Source organism: Eubalaena glacialis, chromosome 10 (genome assembly GCF_028564815.1).
Source record: "Eubalaena glacialis isolate mEubGla1 chromosome 10, mEubGla1.1.hap2.+ XY, whole genome shotgun sequence".
NCBI lineage: Eukaryota > Metazoa > Chordata > Mammalia > Artiodactyla > Balaenidae > Eubalaena > Eubalaena glacialis.
In genome coordinates this window covers 113,945,338-113,964,457 of record NC_083725.1, presented here as the reverse complement: position 1 = coordinate 113,964,457, position 19,120 = coordinate 113,945,338, and the positions used below count along the sequence as shown (strand labels likewise).

The 19,120-nt window shown below is 38.4% G+C and overlaps 1 protein-coding gene across 1 annotated transcript in view; it reads left to right on the top strand.

Annotated features, from left to right (window-relative positions):
• The window catches only part of ATL3 (atlastin GTPase 3), a 54,329-nt gene extending 37,711 nt beyond the window's left edge, over positions 1-16,618 (top strand). The window contains exons 9-13 of the mRNA XM_061201910.1: positions 8,448-8,575; positions 9,189-9,245; positions 10,487-10,558; positions 10,950-11,381; positions 12,168-16,618. Coding sequence (XP_061057893.1) covers positions 8,448-8,575; positions 9,189-9,245; positions 10,487-10,558; positions 10,950-11,381; positions 12,168-12,254 — 776 coding nt within the window. The 3' untranslated portion in view covers positions 12,255-16,618. The remainder of the gene's footprint in view (positions 1-8,447; positions 8,576-9,188; positions 9,246-10,486; positions 10,559-10,949; positions 11,382-12,167) is intronic.
• The last annotated feature ends 2,502 nt before the right edge of the window (positions 16,619-19,120 follow it).

Here is a 19,120-nt window from a genome sequence, read left to right as displayed (position 1 = left end):
GTCTCTCTTCCATTTTTGTAGGCTTCCAGAGTTTCTTTTAGTATATGCAAAGCAAATATGAATATACACGGGATAGCATTTTATGTATCCTATGTGTTTTTCACTCCAAGGTTATAAAGAATTTGTCCCACTTTTTTTTCTTGAAATTTTGCGGTTCCATTTTTCACATTATAATTTATGATCCAGTTTGGATCCAGCTTATTTTCTGAATGGGCACCTATTTGTCTCAACACTATTTGTTGAATAGTCCAACTTTCCCCCACTGGTTGAAATGTCACCTTTATCAAATGTTAAGCCACTAATCAATGTGTAATATAGGGATCAATCCCTTTTTAAAGTTGATATAGGTCATATTTTGGCGCCATCCTGAAAAGACTATAGAATTAAGAGTATTTAGATGGAGATTGGTACCCATTTACTTAAGTAGGACGTTGAAAAACTTAAAAAATTCTTTGATGTCAAGAGATCTTATGATTGATTAGTTATTTAAGATGGGGTGGAAATCAGTGATTAGAAGTATATGTTACTATTTAGAGAAAAATCTTGTGTAGATTTCAATTTAGGAGCCATAAATAAATTCTAATTATAAAATTTAAAGCATGGGGGAAAAGTAAATTTTATTAGACCTCTGGAATTGGGGAAGGACTCTTTAAAATTAGAAAGAATAAAAGAAATTATCAAGGAAAAGTGCTGTAGTTTTGAATACATAATAATTAATCTTATGCATATTTACAAAAAGGCAAACAAACTGGAGAAAATATTTTAGTTATCATGGTACACATAAGGATAACATATTTATTTACTTGCTGAAGAGTGACTGTATTCTAAGATAAAGGCCCTAATAAATAGTTCACTGAAAAGGAAATCAGCTGATGAACAAATATGGGAGAAAGTTTGGCCTAACTAGTAATAAAAGAAATAAAAGCAAATTAAAATAATGACCTACCATTAAAATTTTAAATATGCTATTAGATATCCAAAAGAAAGCGTAAGTATTACATGTAAGAAAGGATGCACGTAATGTATATATGTAAGGTATGAAACATCACTTAATGAACATCATCAACCCACTACCCAACTTACTATCTAGAACTAGAATTGGCAAACTTTTTCTGTAATGGACTAAATAGTAAATATTTTAGACTTTGTGGGCCTTACAACTACTCAGCTCTGCTGTTGTAGCAAGAAAGCAGCCATAGACAATTGTATTAATGAATGTACTTGGTTGTATTCCAATAAAACTTTCTTTACAAATATAGTTAGCAGGTCGTATTTGGCCCAAGGGCTGTAGCTTTCCAGAACTACAGAACATTACAAGTACTATTTTCTATACCTGTATGCTTCTTCCCATCTCCCTGCCTCTCCACAGAAATAACCACTATTGTAAATTTTGCTTTTTCTGTCCTTGAATTAAAAAAAAGTTTATTACTTGTGTTTGGTTCACTTAACAGTCTATTGCTAAGTTTCTTTAATTTTGAACTTTATAAAAATATAATATGTGACCAACTTGAATTTTTACTGAGCATTTTATTTTTAAGGTTATCTGTATTATTGCATGTAGTTGTATTTCATTCAGTTTCATTGTAGTATAATAGTGCCTTCTGTGAATATAACAGTTTATTCTCAATGGTTTTCTCCAGTTTTTTTGCTGTTATGAACAGTGCTGCTATGAACATTCTTGTATGTGTGGATATATGGGAATTTCCCAAGGGTATGTGCTTAAAAGCGGGATTGATGGATATTGGAATATGTAATATAGCTTCACCTTTACTAGATAATGCCAAATTGTTTTCCAAAGTTCTTGTTCCAGTTTATAGTCCCTTCATCAGTGTATATAAAAATTCCCATTGATCCATATCCTTGGCAACACTTGGTATTATCAGACATCTTAGTTTTGCTAAATTAGTGATATGAAATATCTCATTGTGATCTTAAATTGCATTTCCCTGATTACTAATGGGATTGAATATCTTTTCATGTATTTATTTCCATTCATGTTTCCTTTCCTTTGAAATTCCTGTTGTCCAGTTTTAATTGGGTTGTCTTTCTCTGCACTGTAAAGATCCTGTATGTCTACTTTAAGATATGAGCCTTGGGCTTCCGTGGTGGCACAGTGGTTAAGAATCCGCCTGCCAATGCAGGGGACACGGGTTCGAGCCCTGGTCAGGGAAGATCCCACATGCCGTGGAGCAACGAATCCCGTGCGCTGCAACTACTGAGCCTGCGCTCTAGGTCCCGTGAGCCACAACTACTGAGCCTATGAGCCACAACTACTGAAGCCCGCACCAAGAGCCTGTGCTCTGCAACAAGAGAAGCCACCGCAATGAGAAGCCCGCGTAACGCAATAAAGAGTAGCCCCCACTCTCTGCAACTAGAGAAAGCCCGTGCCCAGCAATGAACACCCAATGCAGCCTAAAATAAATAAATAAAAGAAGTAAATTTATTAAAAAAAAAAAAAGATATGAGCCTTGTTGGTTATGCATTGCAGGTATCTTCTCCCATCCTGTGTCTTGCCTTTTCTTTTTTTAGTAGTAGTGTCTTAGTTTTAATGTGGTCGAATTCATTCACCTTTGATTTTATGTAGTGCTTTTTAAGTCTTGTTTTAGAAAATCCTTTCCTTTCTCTACACACACACACATGCATACAAACACTCTTAAATTTTGTCTTTCATATTTGTGTTTAGTCGACTGGGAATTAATTTTTGTGTATGTGAGGTGGAGATCCGTTTTCTCTTTTTGTACATAGATGCCAATACTTTTGATGTCATTGATTGAATACTCTGTTTTCCCGTTATTTGCAATTTCTGTTATGTTGAAAAAAATCCTTTTATAAATGCATGGGTCAGATTCTAGGCTCTTAATTCTGTCCCACTGGTCATTTTGTCTAACCCTGTGCCATTACTACATTATCATAATTACTGTTATTTTATAATAAGAGTTGATCTCTGATAGAACGATTCCCTCCCTTTTTTACCTGTAGTCATCTTCAGGAGTGTCTTAATTATGCTTTAGTCTTTGCTCTTCTGTGTAAGTTTTGGAATCAGTTTATCAAGTTTATTAATGTCCCTGTTTGGTTTTTGATTGGAATTGCATTGGATCTATAAATTGGTCTGATGGGGATTGGCATGTATTTATGACAATGGGAAGGTATTCTTATCCTGAACAGAGTAATCTCTCTCCATTTATTTAGGTTTTTTAGTTTCACTTTATGAAGAATATAAAAACTTGATTAAGGTCTTATACATGTTTTGTTAGATTTATTTTAGAAGTTTCCTTAGAAGTTAGAAATCTTAAAAATTATTTTTCCTAATTATGCTGGTATGTTGAAATGCATTTGATTTTTCTATATGATAAATTCAGCCGTCTTGCTAAACTCTCATTATTTCTAGTAATATATCTGTAAATATTAGATATTATCTACGTAATTTATGGAGAATGGAGTTTTTGCTTTTTTCCACATCGGATTTTATACTTTTTAATTTTGTTCTTGACTTGTAGGTCTAGGACTCCAGTACAGTGTTGAATAGAAGCAGTGATAATAGGCATCTTCATCTTGTTTCTGATTTTAAAGGAATGCTTCTAACATTTTACCATTATTGTTTGCAGTAGGTTTTTAGTATATATCCATTTTAGACTAAGGAAGTTCCCTTCCATTCCCATTTTGCCAAAAATATTTTAAAAATTATATATTGGTATTGTATTTTGTCACATGTTTCTTCTGCATTTATTGAAATGAACATGTGGTTTTTCTGCTTTAGTCTGTTAATGTGGTGAATGACACAGCTGTTTCTAATGCTAAACTAAACCACTTTTGCATTTCTGGGATAAATGGGTCCTGATATATTATCTTTTTTCTTTCTTTTTAAAATAAGTATCTGTCGCTGGATTTGATTTCCTAATAATTTGCATGGAATTTTGGTATCTAAGTTTATGAGCAAGATTGGTCTATAATTTTCTGGTCACAAATGCCGTTGTCTGGTTTTGGCATACTGGTCTCACCCGTTCTCCTCACCCTGTTTTCTGGAAGAGTTCACATCACATTAAGGTGTTTAAAAGTGGTAGAAGAAACCTCTGAAACTCCTCAGGTCTGTGTGTGTGTGTGAATATTTTTCACTGTTGATTCAGTTAAACTCATTACCTTCAGTTTTAGTCATTAGTTTTTTAGTTTTCTTTCCGTTTTTAATATAAGATTATTTATTTATTTACGTATTGATTGATTGATTGATTGCTGTGTTGGGTCTTCATTGCTGTGTGCGGGCTTTCTCTAGTTGCAGTGAGCGGGGGCTACTCTGTTCGTTGCGGTGCGCGGGCTTCTCATTGTGGTGGCTTCTCTTGTAGAGCATGGGCTCTAGGTGCGTGGGCCCAGTAGTTGTGGCTTGTGGGCTCTATTGCACAGGCTCAGTAGCTGTGGTTCATGGGCTTATTTGCTCTGCGGCATGTGGGATCATCCGGGACCAGGGCTCAAACCCGTGTCCCCTGCATTGGCAGGCGGATTCTTAACCACTGTGCCACCAGGGAAGTCCCAACGTAAGATTTTTAAGGCTGTCAATTTCTTTTAGTGCAGTTTAGATGGTTGTGTTAGGTGACATTTTCATTATCATTCACTTCTAAATATGAAGTATTTGATTTCTTTTATGGTTTCTTTGACTTATGTGTTATTTAGAAGTATGATTTTTAACTTCCAAATGTTATGTGAATTAAAAAACTTTAATTCTCTGCTACTTAAGCTTTTGATGATGCGTTTATTGACACATTTTATGAATACTTTGATAGTGTTTGAATGCTATGACACTGAGTCTTAAACATTTGCTGATATGTATTTTATGACCTAGACTTTTTATACATGTTCATATGTGCTTGAGCACAGTGGACATTTTGTTTAATTTTGGGGTATAAGGTTCATTTGTATCTCTAAATCATACTTGTTAATTATGTCATTTTAAAAATCTTCACTAATTTTTGTCTCCTTGAGTATCAATAACATATGTGTATTGATGTTCCACTGTTTTGGTGGATTTGTCAGTGCTCCCTTTTGTTCTGTCACATATTTTGAGGCTATTTTAATAAAGTTTTGAATTGATACATCTTTTTGGTAAATTGAGGCAATATATAGTAGCCCTCTTTATCCCTAATACCATTTTTTGTTGTTGTTTGAGCATTTTTAACTTTATTAATAAGGCTATTCCAGCTTTGTTTTCCTTAGTATTTGTCTGTATATCTTTTTCTGTCATGTTCAACCTCTCTGTGACTGTATGTTTTAGGTGTGTGTGTCTCTTGTAAACAGCATATACGTGGATTTAACAAAAATGCAATTTGATAACCTCTGTTTTTTTAATTGGTGGGTTTAGTCCATTTTCTGATTTCTGAAATATTTGGTTTTAGAGCTACCATCTTGCCTTTTGGTTTCTATTAGTTTTACTCTTTCTATGCTTTTTTCCCCCTCCTATTTGTCTTTTTTTAAAAAAATTGTGTTAGTTTTCTTATTCCAGTCCCCTCCTCTTATAGAAGTTATACCACCTATAAAAATTCTTTCAGTTGTTACCCTTGAAACTTTACCACATGTACTTATTTAAAATGTAAAGAAATAACTTAATCTCCTTCCTGAACAATACAGAGCTTCAGAACAGATTACCTGATTACCTTCCTCCCAACTAGTGTTTCAGTTCTGTTTTGTTTTTAACCTCATCAGTTAACTGTCATTATTACTATATAAGATAATATTTGTTTAGCTTTTCTTACATTTTTAAAGAATTTCTTTGTTCACTTTCTTGTCCTGCAGACCTTCCTTCTGGAAACATTTTCCTTCTTTCAGAAGGTTTTTGCCGTGTGACCGTTTTACTGTTATATGTGTATTTCTTTCTATTTAACCTGCTTGTTATATGCTGTGGTTTCTGAAGCTGTGGATTCATGTACTTCATCAGTTCTAGAGAGTTCTCAACCATCATCCCTTCTCTTATTGCCTCTGATTCACTCCCCTTCATCTCCCAGGACTCCTGTTAGACATATATTAAATAATCTTATTCTGTCTTCCATATCTTAATTTTCTTCCTTATTTCCCATCATCATCTCTCTGTGCTGCTCTTTGGTACATTATTCAGATCTCTTTTCCTCCAGAGGAGATCTGTGTTTGCTCCTTTGGGGAGCTAGGGGCTTACCCACCTGGGACCATTCCAGACCCATTTCATGATCCAACTTAATTTAGCAGTTATTTTTGCCCAAGGTTTGTCACCGCATTGCAGTGAATGGCCTCAAATGAGCCACAGCTTCACATGTACTTAGCTCAGTGCTATGGTTTCAGCTCACTGCCCACCTGCTCAGCCCCTTGCAGCTCTCTTTTACTTCGAAGTCTACACTGTAATGGAATATATTGTGTGCAGGATCTTGTTAGGAAGAAGGTCCCTTCAGATTCTCTAGTCTTTAGTACTGTCAGAAGCAGAAGCTGCAAGATAGGGGCTTCCCTGGTGGCGCAGTGGTTAAGAATCCGCCTGCCAATGCAGGGGACATGGGTTCAGGCCCTGGTCCGGGAAGACCCCACATGCTGCGGAGCAACTAAGCCTGTGCGCCACAACTACTGAGCCTGCGCTCTAGAGCCCGCGAGCCACAACTACTGAGCCCGCGTGCCACAACTACTGAAGCCCGTGTGCCTAGAGCCCGTGCTCCACAACAAGAGAAGCCACCGCAATGTGAAGCCTGCGTACCGCAACGAAGAGTAGCCCCTGCTTGCCTCAACTAGGGAAAGCCCAGGCAGCAATGAAGACCCAATGCAGCCAAAACATAAATAAATTTTAAAAAAAACAAAACAAAACTGCAAGATACTATTTTTCACCAATCAAGTCAGTAAAAGTTTTAAAAACAATAAAAATCTTGGTGTGTTCAGAGTAGTAAACAAGTCTTCTCCTACATTGGTGATAGGGGTATAAATGGGTACAATCTTCTACAGAAGCAGTTTAGCAATATATAAGAGCCTTAAAAAGGAAGGAGGATATTTTAAATGTTAATTGTGATTGTCTGATGGTGGGCTTTATGTATGGTTGTTTTTTTAAAAATAGTTTTGAATGTTTTCCAGGAGTCTACATTGTTGTCACATACCTAGTAATTTCTCTTAGTTGACCCTATAATCTAAGGAGGTAAAAGTAACCTGAAGTTTTTTCTATGGAGGTTTTTTTTTTTTTTTTTTAAATAAATTTATTTATTTAGTTTTGGCTGTGTTGGGTCTTTGTTTCTGTGCGAGGGCTTTCTCTAGTTGTGGCACGCGGGGGCCACTCTTCATCACGGTGCGCGGGCCTCTCACTATCGCGGCCTCTCTTGTTGCGGAGCACAGGCTCCAGATGCGCAGGCTCAGTAGTTGTGGCTCACGGGCCTAGTTGCTCCGCGGCATGTGGGATCTTCCCAGACCAGGGCTCGAACCCGTGTCCCCTGCATTGGCAGGCAGATTCTCAACTACTGCGCCACCAGGGAAGCCCTCTATGGAGGTTTTTATGGTGATATTTGTTGTTGGAAAAATTTATAAACCACTTTTGTTTTATTCACTATGCTATCCCCAACTCTTACAGCAATGCCTGCCACAAAAGGGTGCCCCAAAACTGTTGAATGAATAAATAAGAATGTCTCGATTTTGTAAATTTGGGTTATGGACTGTTGAAGAGTTCCTATCTTGATGTGGGTTCCCATCTACTTTCTTTTCAGTTGATAGTCTGAATTAATTGGGAACCTAGGAAGAAGTTAGATCATATAAATCAGATTCCTTGCATTTTCATAGTTGGGCCAGCGAATTCTCACTTTTAGGAAAGAGCTGTATTTAATGGCTCTCCTGAACCCTCTGTGAGAACTTTGTAGAAGCTGAAAAGAAGCTGTCACCTTTCCTGAGATAGTAGCCTTTTCCCTTTGGGGTGGCCCAGAGGGCCTCTCTGAGGAGATAATAGAAAATACATATCATGGGGTCCAGGTGCTTTTACTTCCTTTAACATTAGAAAATGAACAAAAATAAAGCACGTGGATGAATAGTGAAATCTAATGGATTTAAGGGGGAGAGTGAGGGTACAGCAAAGGCCTGGCTTGGGAGAACCTGAGGGGTTGATACTTGATTTTCTTGAAGACCTGTTAATGAAATTCTTTAAAAAGTGAAATTTCTTGAAAGTCTAGGGAGTAGACTGAATCTCCCAGAATGGAAAGCAGGGTAGGGATATTCTGCATATTCTATTCTGGACTAGAGAGGACTTAATACTGCAGAAGGGAAGGAGACAATACAGGTACATGAGAACAGAAACCCGTCAGCAATCTGGTCATTGTCAGAAAGTGTCAGACTCACAGTCTGGGACCCCCGCCCCTGTCTTTCAGCTAGCAAACGTTAGAACAACTAGATAGAGTGTGAAGATTGTGCGTTATGCTCCCCTTGGTTGAATAAATCTGTTGGGCTTATTGTTTCCTTTTTCTTGGTCCTGTGAACAGATGTTGCCAGTGAATTCAAAGAGCAGTTACAGACACTGATACCATATGTATTAAACCCAGCTAACTTAATGGAAAAGGAGATCAATGGCTCAAAAGTCACCTGTCGGGGGCTATTGGAATATTTTAAGGTAAATGTGGGTTTTAATTATTAAAATGTTTGACTTCTGGTTAAACTGATCTAGGTTATAAACTAACTTGGTTTCAATATTTTAAAGCCTGGGGGAAAGTTTCAAGGGGGAGATGGTGAGAGGCGTTTTGAGAGACTCCAGTGTCCTCCCAGGAGTGGGCCACTGGGTGGCAGTATCGGTCTAAGAACCAAATGGATGTTGTTTGCACTCTCTTAGAGGAGTAATTACTGTGGCTAAAGGAAGATTGTTCCTCAAGGAAGATGGTGTGGACAGGAGGTGGTTAGGAAGTTGCTGTGAGTAGGAGGAGACGGCACCTAGATGTGACACGACTACCTCAAGGCGGATGGTCACTCTGCCCACAGGTAGTGGTGAGGCCAGTGTGCATGGGGAGCCTGGTGGGAGTCCTAGACTTGTGCTGCTTTGAGAATATTTTCAGTTAACTAAAAAATGCTAACATGTACTCAGAGGTGTGCTGTGTTTTTGCTAATTCCTGGGTGTTGATCTAGGTCTTTAGGAAAATGCAACTGTATGGTCACTGTTTCTAAAAATTAAAGTCCAGTTAAATATGACAGAATGCCATTTTTCATAATTGTTTTTATGTTTATATTCTAAGGCATATATTAAAATTTACCAAGGAGAAGATCTGCCTCACCCCAAATCCATGCTTCAGGTAAGCAGTTCTTTGGCATCCTAAATGATATCCTTTGATTACTTGAGTTGACCCGTATACAGTAAGCAGAGTCCTTTAAGAAGAGAATGCTGTTGGTCCCCCCCCCTTTTTATTATGCTGAGGTCCATTCATGTTTAGCACATTTTCCAGCAGTGTGACTCCCTTCCGGTTTTCTTGTCTGTATTCATGCTGGTGAAGTTAGAACAGAATGGCTTCTTGCTGGGCCTGGTCTTCCCCCAAAACATACTGTGGAAAACAGTGTTTTATTATTCCCAGGTTAAACATACCCAGTTCTGTTAGACAAATCATTTCCTGTTACCTGTTGTCTCTTTTCATAGAACATGTCCAACGTATCTAAATATTTCCTGTTTACTAATCAGGTTTTTAATTTGCAAATAGTTTTATTTCCAACATTTTGATGTTTCCAAGATGTCATTTTGTTAAAACATATAATTTCTGACTTTCATGTGCTGAAGATAAGGCCATTTATTGCCAAATCTTTATTTCTTTTTATTTATTTATTTATTTAATTACTTTTGGCCGCGTTGGGTCTTTGTTGCTGCGCGCGGGTTTTCTCTAGTTGTTGCGGCGAGCGGGGGCTACTCTTCGTTGGGGTGCACGGGCTTCTCATTGCGGTGGCTTCTCTTGTTGTGCAGCACGGGCTCTAGGCGCGTGGGCTTCAGTAGTTGTGGTGCATGGGCTCAGTAGTTGTGGCTCATGGGCTCTAGAGCGCAGGCTCAGTAGTTGTGGCGCACGGGCTTAGTTGCTCTGTGGCATGTGGGATCTTCCCGCACCAGGGATCAAACCCGTGTCCCCTGCATTGGCAGGTGGATTCTTAACCACTGCACCACCAGGGAAGCCCCAAATGTTTATTTCTTTAGTAGGATAACATTTTCACAAAGGGAGCTAGAGATTGGGATTGATGTTGTAAAGATAAATATTTCCTCTTCTTTTCTGAGTTACATCTATTTTTTAACACATAAAATCGAAGCAAAGGAAATACTTTCAGAGGTTTAATTTTATGATAAAGATTCTTAAGTATGAGAACATTTTTTGGCAGAAAATTTGGCAGAAAAGATGTATTTTAATTCATAAATTGGGCTATATGGAAAGCTGAAAAACAGAAGAATAATAAAGAAGGGGGAATGGGGAATAGGGTGAGAGAAAATTTTTACATGGTTATTTGTGGAGGAATATTAAAAGAGAAAGGATTTATGGTTTATGCTTTCATTTCTTAAAAGGCCACTGCTGAAGCCAACAATTTAGCAGCTGCAGCCTCTGCCAAGGACATTTACTATAACAACATGGAAGAGGTAGGTGTGCTGGGCAGTTGTCTTATTCTGAAATATCTATAACTGGGCATGTTGCTGACTTCAGGAGTCCAAACTTGATCCCGTTTAGTGTATCTTATGATGATGAGGCAACATTCAGGTCTTCCTGCTTATTGGGGCCTTTTAATTATGGCCCTTTCTAAGCAAGTCTTTCTTACAGTGTCACTGCTCTCACTAATCAATATCACCCTGGTTACTAAGTGTGCTTTTCTGAGGAATTGAAGCCAGATCTCTATTGGTCTTGGTCATCATTTTAAAGTTAATTTCTAATATCTTAAAATATTCTAAGCTTTTCAGTGTTTTCACTTGTTTTATTTGGCATTTGTTTTTGAAGGGTTCTTCACCCTTCACATTGTGTCTTTATTCTTTTTAGGTTTCTGGGGGAGACAAACCTTATTTGTCTCCAGACATTCTAGAGGAGAAGCACTGTGAATTCAAAGAACTTGCTCTGGACCATTTTAAGAAGACAAAAAAGATGGGTGGGAAGGATTTTAGCCTTCGTTACCAGCAGGAGCTGGAGGAGGAGATCAAGGAACTCTATGAGAACTTCTGCAAGCACAATGGTAGCAAGAATGTCTTCAGCACCTTCCGAACCCCTGCAGTGCTCTTCACAGGCATTGTGGCTTTGTACATAGCCTCAGGCCTCACTGGCTTTATTGGTCTTGAGGTGGTGGCCCAGCTGTTCAACTGTATGGTTGGACTGCTGTTAATAGCGCTTCTCACCTGGGGGTACATCAGGTACTCTGGTCAGTATCGTGAGCTGGGCGGTGCTATCGATTCTGGTGCAGCATATGTATTAGAGCAGGTAAGTGGTGCCAGCTGAGCAGGCTGACGGTTGGTAATGGACAGATATTTGTGCTTTTATTGTAAAATATCTCCATTTGGAAGAGTTCAATAGTGAAAGAAGGCATGAGAAACTTCCCCTGGCCATTTTTTTTTTTCTAATAGGCCTTACGTTTTATTATCCTTCTTTAGGATATTAATGTTTATTTGTAATATTTTGTTTCCATGCTTAAAAACTGCTCTTTAATGCAAAAAAATTTCCAACTTACATATGTTGTGTTCTTCATGGGAAACTTTTAACTGCGTGTTCATCAGACATAATTCCTGTGTGAGTCTCTCCCCCATCCAAGGTTAGTTTGCTTCACTGAAAGTCACAAGCTATGAAAAATATGAACTTAACAAACTGTTCTATTTTGAGACCTACTAATGGATGGCATGTCTTTCACTTAAATCATTCAATAAGCCAGTGGCTTTTGACATTGACATGATCTCTAGGTTTATAGATCCTTGAGACTCGGCTTTCTCTTTCTGAGTAGCAGGAACATATCAGTTAAGTTAGAAGCTTGTGGTAAAGCGAGGAGAGCTGCCCACCCCATTCCAGTAAGGTAGCAAAGGCTCAGCTGACGGACTGTCTGGGGAGTTAGCATCTGCCACAGGCTCCCCGACCCCTGCATTTTCATTCCCTTATTTTCTATAACATACTAACAATGTAGACAGAGATTTTCGAAAGTTTGTCTCCAATGGCTTACTCTTTTGATGCTGTGCTGTATTTTATTAACTGACATGTTGAATAAATGGACTTTTGCAGGCCACTTCTCACGTTGGTAATTCCACTCAAGCTGCTGTGAGGGACGCAGTTGTTGGGAGACCATCCTCGGATAAAAAAGCTCAGTAGCATCTTAACAAGAGGATCCAGCAAGACCCCGGCCAGCCCCTTCTGATTTCTGGGCTTCTGCCACGGCCACAGGTCCAGGTCCCAAGGAACGCAGACCTGGGACCATCTGGGAAGAGCTGAAACACGGCACTAATAAATGAACAGACCTTTCCTGTGGTTTCAAATTCTTAAACACACTTCCATTTCTCTTGGAAGCATTTCTTTTCCTTGCTGATGTAGATCCAAGCCTATGTCTGTCTTCTTATTACTCTCTGCTTTGTGCACTTTATGGGGAAAAAGCTAAAAGAAAAAATGGAAATGCGGTTTTGTCCTTTATGTGCCATTTAGTGCCTTTTAAGGTTGAATCCATGCTTTTGAGGACATAATAGGGAGGGGATTGAGGATAACCACATGAAAGATGCTGTTTTGGTGAATTATCAGTTCTTTTGTACCTTACTCTTTTGAAAAGGATTTTTTTTTTTAAAGTTTACAAAACTTGCAAAAGCTTCAGAACTAAAGACTGACTAAAAATGATGCCATTACACTTTTAAAGTCTTATAATATTAGAGAATTGTTTTTGCCACATAGTATGGAAAAATTATATCGTGTTTAACTCTACCATACACTGAAATTTAAGGTCTGTTTCCTGACAGGCTGGCAGCAGTTTTGTTAGAACATATTCTGTTTTTGTTTTTTTTTTGCCTTCATTCATTCCTATAGCTTCTTTCTAGAAAAGAGACAAACGTGGCTTGAGAAACCAGAGCAGCTTGTAATAAAAGGAATGAGCTTTCATACTTTAAGAAAAAAGCTTGGAGTTTAAATGAACCATGTGACCTCTGATAAGTCATTTGAACTTGTGCCTTGGTCAGATTCACTGATTGTAGGTTTATATACATATATGTATTATACATAACTCACACACAATTGTCATTTGAGAGTTTTTGTTTTTTAGAGTTCTGTATGAGAACAGAACTTTATCAAGGATTAGAGGAAAGACATTTACCAAACATACTGCCTTTAACTGACATCCTGTTTCACGTGGTTTAGCAGTAAATCAGGTCTTTATCCACAGTGTTTATTTGCATTCTCCTATTCACTGTCTAATATTTTTAATAATGGAGCTAAAACTGTCAGTTTTATTTAGTGAATCATCCCTTATTTAACTTTATACATGACTAGTCTGGTAGCTTAAAATAGCTTTGGCTTAGTAAGGACCAAAGTCCCACCCAAATATGGACATATAATATCTAGAAGTATCTAAGAATTCTTCTTCATTTACCTTGATCATGTGATAAAAAATTTTATCAGTTGCCTTTTCCTTTGGTTTTATAATGGTGAATTGTTGTGGATTTTAAAACTTCATAAAACTTGCCTGCAGGTATTTATATAAACATTCAGGTATGTGAGCCTTAATTCTTAAGATAATTTAACTTTTGCTGTGGGAGGGAGGGAGGTAGGGAGGTTTAGGCAAATTCTGAGTGTAAATTCTTTATACACGGAAGTATGAATGGAAGGTAGAAAAAGTCTCTTCTAGCATGTAATCTCTTTGTCAAAGGATATTTCTCTTGACTGTTTTAACACTTTACCACTCAAGTATTTTTACAAGTTATGAATTAATTCCAAGTGTTTTATGTATTTTTTCATATTTACATACCATCTTGCCCTGAAGTTCTTGCTATTTTATTCAACCGTGGTTAAATTTTAGAAAAATTCCAGCTTGTCCTAAAAACTGTTTACTTGCATATCAGTGATACTTAGCTTTATTATCAATAAATTAAAAGCTTAGTTTTGAAATTTTGGTGCATTTTCAGGTGGCCTCTCATCTTCCTGAAGGTTGATACTTATTTGCTAAAGGCCTTACAGATGTTGAGATACTTAGCTTTTAATGCATTTATATAAGCACATTTATAGATTTCAGGAATATTGTCTAGAATTATCCTACTTTTAATGGTGAGAAAAGGATGCTGTGTTTAAATTTTATTTTAATACTAAAATATTAGATTTTTTAAAATAAAAAATATATGCTGTATGATTTAATGAAATCTTAGAATTTAGTTACTGTTTAAATCCACCATTTCTGTTTTGATCTTAAAGGAATAACTTTGTTTAATTACCCTGGGGAACCCTTATTTTTTTGTCTTTATCAGTTAACTTATTCTGCCTCTGGAAATTGTTTATAAAATTTTCTCAGTGAGGATTTTTATGAGTTTCCTTTGGCCTCATTTTTTTTTAACAGAAAATTGATGATTTTATGTCAGCTTTTCCAATAAAAGGTACATTCTCATTGCTGGCTATAAATAGTCCTGGGGAGGTTTATAACCAGGTTGAAAAGAATGTCTTTTACCCCTTACCTCCCCTCAGCCGTTAGTTTGTGGGTCAGGGACGTTACTTAGGACTAAGTTTTTGCTTGGTGTTTGTCGCTCTGCCACTCCTGCCTTTCCATGCAAGCATTTTTAATTTGCATATTCCTAACAGTATATGGGGCACATTCCTATTAACATATAAAAGGTTTTCAGAATTTTCTATGAAAATACTTCATTTTAGGAGAGGTTAAATATTGTTAAGTTTTTTGTTTTCTTAATACTTCCAGTTAGCTTCTAAGTAAGAATAATAGAATCAAAATTGCGATTGTTTCACTGAGGTGTGTAGACAAAATGAGGGAAAACGATCATGTATGGTGATAAAACATCCTTAGAGCCATAACCTTATTTTAGCAGTATACCAACAAATCTGTTTGTCCTGCAGAGGTTTATGTAGTAACAGCTACTTCATACTTGGTAGAGTTGCCTGTGAGTATTGTTTTTGTTTTACCTGGTTTTTCTTTTTTTTTCTCTTTCATGAAGTAAAATGCTTTATGCGAACAAACAGACAAACTGCCTTGTACTGGCAGTGCGTTTCTTTAACAGGTCATACCCAGCGTTCCACCTGGCTTATGAAAATGGTGTCTTGGATAGGGTGAGTTTGGATGAGTGTGTATGTATGTGTATGAGTTACAGAGAAATTAAGTAGTTGATTTAAGTCCAGGCAAAAGCGATTAAAAAACAGTTTTACTTTTCCCTAGAGTATTTTTTTTTAAAATAATGTAACTTATATGGACATCTTCATAGAACTATTGAAATGTAATTTAGGATTATTTAGGATGGCTGCCATCTAAGGTTGCAAACATGGGCTGCATCATTCTGGCTTACCTTTAGATCCAACAAAATTTCAGTCAAGAATAAGGGCATAATGAAGACAAGCTTCAGTTACTAAAACACAAACTGTTTGTGTAGGTGGTGGTTTAAAATGACATTCAAAAGCCCATTTGTAAGAGACCATTTTGCATTTGAATTGTTTTCCTTCTGTTAAGTCCTATTGTAGTTATGTTTTGGATAGTGGTTCTCGTCTATCTTGAAGTGCATAAAACTTACCCCTGGGAGGCATATTTAAAAAAATTCAAATTCCCGGCTTTATACCCAGGGATTGCCTCAGTGGGTCTGGGTCTGGGTTGTGGCCCTGGAATCACCACTTTTAAAAACAGCATCACAGGTGGTTCAGAGACCACAGTGAGAGAGACTGCTCGGAGGGATGGGAAAGTGCAATTCAGTATTGTCTGGAGGCAAGTGGATGGCTTTTGCCTGAGGTTCAGAATAGGTGGTCTACTGCCAGATACAATCACTGAGAGTTTACAGTGTTCGGAGTAATAAGGATGCCTTTAGTCTAGAGGATTATCTAAGTTCTGTGAAAATGTTTTTCTAAATTAGGAAGCCCTAGTGCCTTCTCTGAGAAATGAATGTACAAGTATCCTATTTACTAACGGGTGTAATTAGGATTAAAAAAAAACTATTTTGAAAGTTGTTTTTCTTTTAAAAAGCAAAATTCAGCACTGTGACTTGAACCTCTAAATCTTTTATGCACAGAAAACCTTAAGCCTAAGTAAAAATGAACAAAAAGGAAGGAGAAGATCATAACTCTGAAAATTAGCCACAAAATAGGCCTTACCAGGGACTTTCAAGATAGATCTAAGGGCAGAAAGATTTTAGAAGAAATTTTTCTTCCTGGGAAAGGAATTTCAGGTGCCAGAACTAAAATTTAAATGTAGTGTTTTATGACCAAGGGAAGGTTGCATTTGATTCCCAAAGTTTCCAATTTAGATGAATAAATGCTATCATGGACTTAAGCCTTAAAGGAGTTAATATTAATTTTGAGCATATATAGAATTTCCTCTCCGATTTCTTTTTCTTCAAAAAAAAAAAAAAGATTTGTTCAAAGCACTTTCTTTCTCCTAGACCCTTTTTGAATGGCTTTAAAATTTAATATACTTTTTAAAAAGTGCAATGGATTAGATTATGCTATTAGTGTGTTAAAAGCATGTTTCTGTTTCTTAGTTTTAAGGTCATTTAATGGAATAAAGATCACAGCACCATGTTACTTGTGTTTCTTCTTTCTCTGTTCTTTAACATGGGAGGATCTGTGAAGTACATTTGGGCTTGGCAAAGCAAATAGGATCTCTAAGCGGATGAAAACTTGGGTCAAAGGCGGCAGTGGTAACGTGGTTTGAGTGAGTCAGCTTTCTCTGTCCTGCAAAACAATACTGAACTAGTATCTTACTAGCATAATGCTGGAGCAAGCTGTGCTGTTGGAGGTATTGGGTAAAATGGAGCTAACTGGTTAATGGTTCCTTGTTGGGAGTGGGGTGAGGTAAAGAAAGCTCTACTGAAAGCTTTCCCTTTCACTGACGACCTTGGAGGCAGTGGGGAAGTTGGTTTGAACTTCTCAAATATTGACTAATCACTTTACATACCCAATTTAGCCCTACAATAAAAAGATTTATTTCCTAGTTTGAAACATACACTGGGTGGGGTCAGTAGCCTCCATCCATCCATCCATCCATCCATCCATCCATCCATCCATCCATCCCTGATCTTACCAGGCTGGGTGTTGCACTGAGTTCATCGCAGTTTAGTAGGGAAGGGGCAAACTCACAAGTAGATGTGATACGAAGAGTATGGGGAGTGATGATTCCTCCATCAGGCTGGGGGGAAGGAAGGACCAGGGTGGGAAAAGTGGTCATGTGTGTGTGGGGAGACGTCAAGCAAACTGTGGCTTGCCTTGGGTGCATTGGCATTGTTGCCTTTGATGACCATAAACAGTTTGCCAAAGATGAGTCCAACTCTAACTAGCTTAATAACTAAAAAAAAAAAAAAAATTGTAATTAGGAAAAAGTTTCTTATAATTGGCTGTCTAGAAGTTAAGCTAGCATGAGGCCCTGGAAGGACTCAAATGTCAACAGGACTATTATCTCCTGTATGCAGTGGCTGCATTATTTGCTCTTGCAGATAGATCTCCTCCATGCTGCTGGGGAGGGCAGGAACACATGGCTCCAGGCTTACATCATCTCTCTTTTAAGTCCCCAGAGGAAAGAGGCTTCTTGACCCACTGCCTATTCAAAAATGTGTATTTTATATGTATATACACACCTCCATCCTAGAGAAAGATTCTGACTGGTCTGGCTTGGGTCATATGCTCCTTCCAGGGCCACTGCCTAACCTGAGGGCTGGGGCATGATAACCAGCCATACGTAGGTCACATGTGTCCCTACTCAGGGTGATGGGGGTACTGTGATTGGTGGCTCCACCAGAACCACATGGAGTCACCAGATGAGAGACTGCTGGACAAAAACGAATGTCCATGGCAGTTTTCAGTTCCCCAGACTGGCCTTTTAACAAGCATAGTGGAATGAGAGCCTGCAGGATCTCGGGAATGTGCTTTTAAGGGGAAATAGACGTGGTGATGCTGCGCATTTATGCAGTGGAAGCTCTTCAGGGCCTCTCAAGAGGGGTTTATTCTCACCTCTTCAGTAGGGCTTGAGGGGTTGCAGAGATAGGCAATTCACAAGGAAGTTATACTTCACCTTCCTTTCATAAAAGCCTGATTTTTCCAGCCAGGACGAACTGTCAAAATTGGCATATTCACAAAGCCTGCCCAGAGTGGCCTGGATACACGTAAAAAGCCTGCATTCACTTGGCTGATGGAACACCTTTCCCCTGAGGGGTGCTCCAGGTTTGAGTTGCTGTTAAGCGTCAGAGCCCTCATGTTATCATGAAATGCTCCTGCTATGGATTCTGCTCCCTTAGATGCGGTTTGCTGCCCACTCTTCCTCCCCCGCCCCCTTTCCTCTTGGCCTGGCCTTGCTTCTCAGACCCGCCCCCGACCTGCTCAGAATCCCCACAGGGTCTCTTAGGCCTGCTCGGCATTTAGCCTCTGCCATTTCCTCCCACTTTCTCAGTTACCTCTTCCTCAGAGGCAGCACGACAATGGATCTCCTGGAGGAGAACCGTCAGAAGGCAGAGAATGGAGAGATTGCAAATAATTAAAAATTAATATTTTCCACCTGTCACAAGAAGAGGAACGGGGCTCCACAGCTGGTTGCAGAAAAGACTGGAGGCTTCGTGGGCAGATAGCAGTTTGATCCTGGCTGTTTTGATCTTGGCTCTCCACCCAAATGGTTGTTTTGGACTTGGAATGGGGCTTAAGGGCAGACTGTTGCTGGGGATGGTGGTGGCATCACATGGTATCTTCTCTTGGGGATTTTCTTACAGAGCTCCACTTTTGAGAGCTGTGTGGAAGGTCAAAATCACTTCCTTGACATCCCCGCCCCTCAGTGTTCTTTTTATTTTGTTTTTCCTGGCAGAGCAACAGGGGAAAAAAAGGAAAGGGAGGGAGGGAGGGAGGAAGGAAGGAAGGAAGAATAAGAAAGTAAAGGAAGTGACATCTGGGCAATACTGAAAGCAGAGAGTAAGAAGAGGCAGAATCAGTGTGGTTTCCTCAAAACCGAACCTTTCCATCCTGGGTTTGACTGCCTTACAGGTAGTCTCTTGCTCAATATACGTAACAATTTGTTGAGT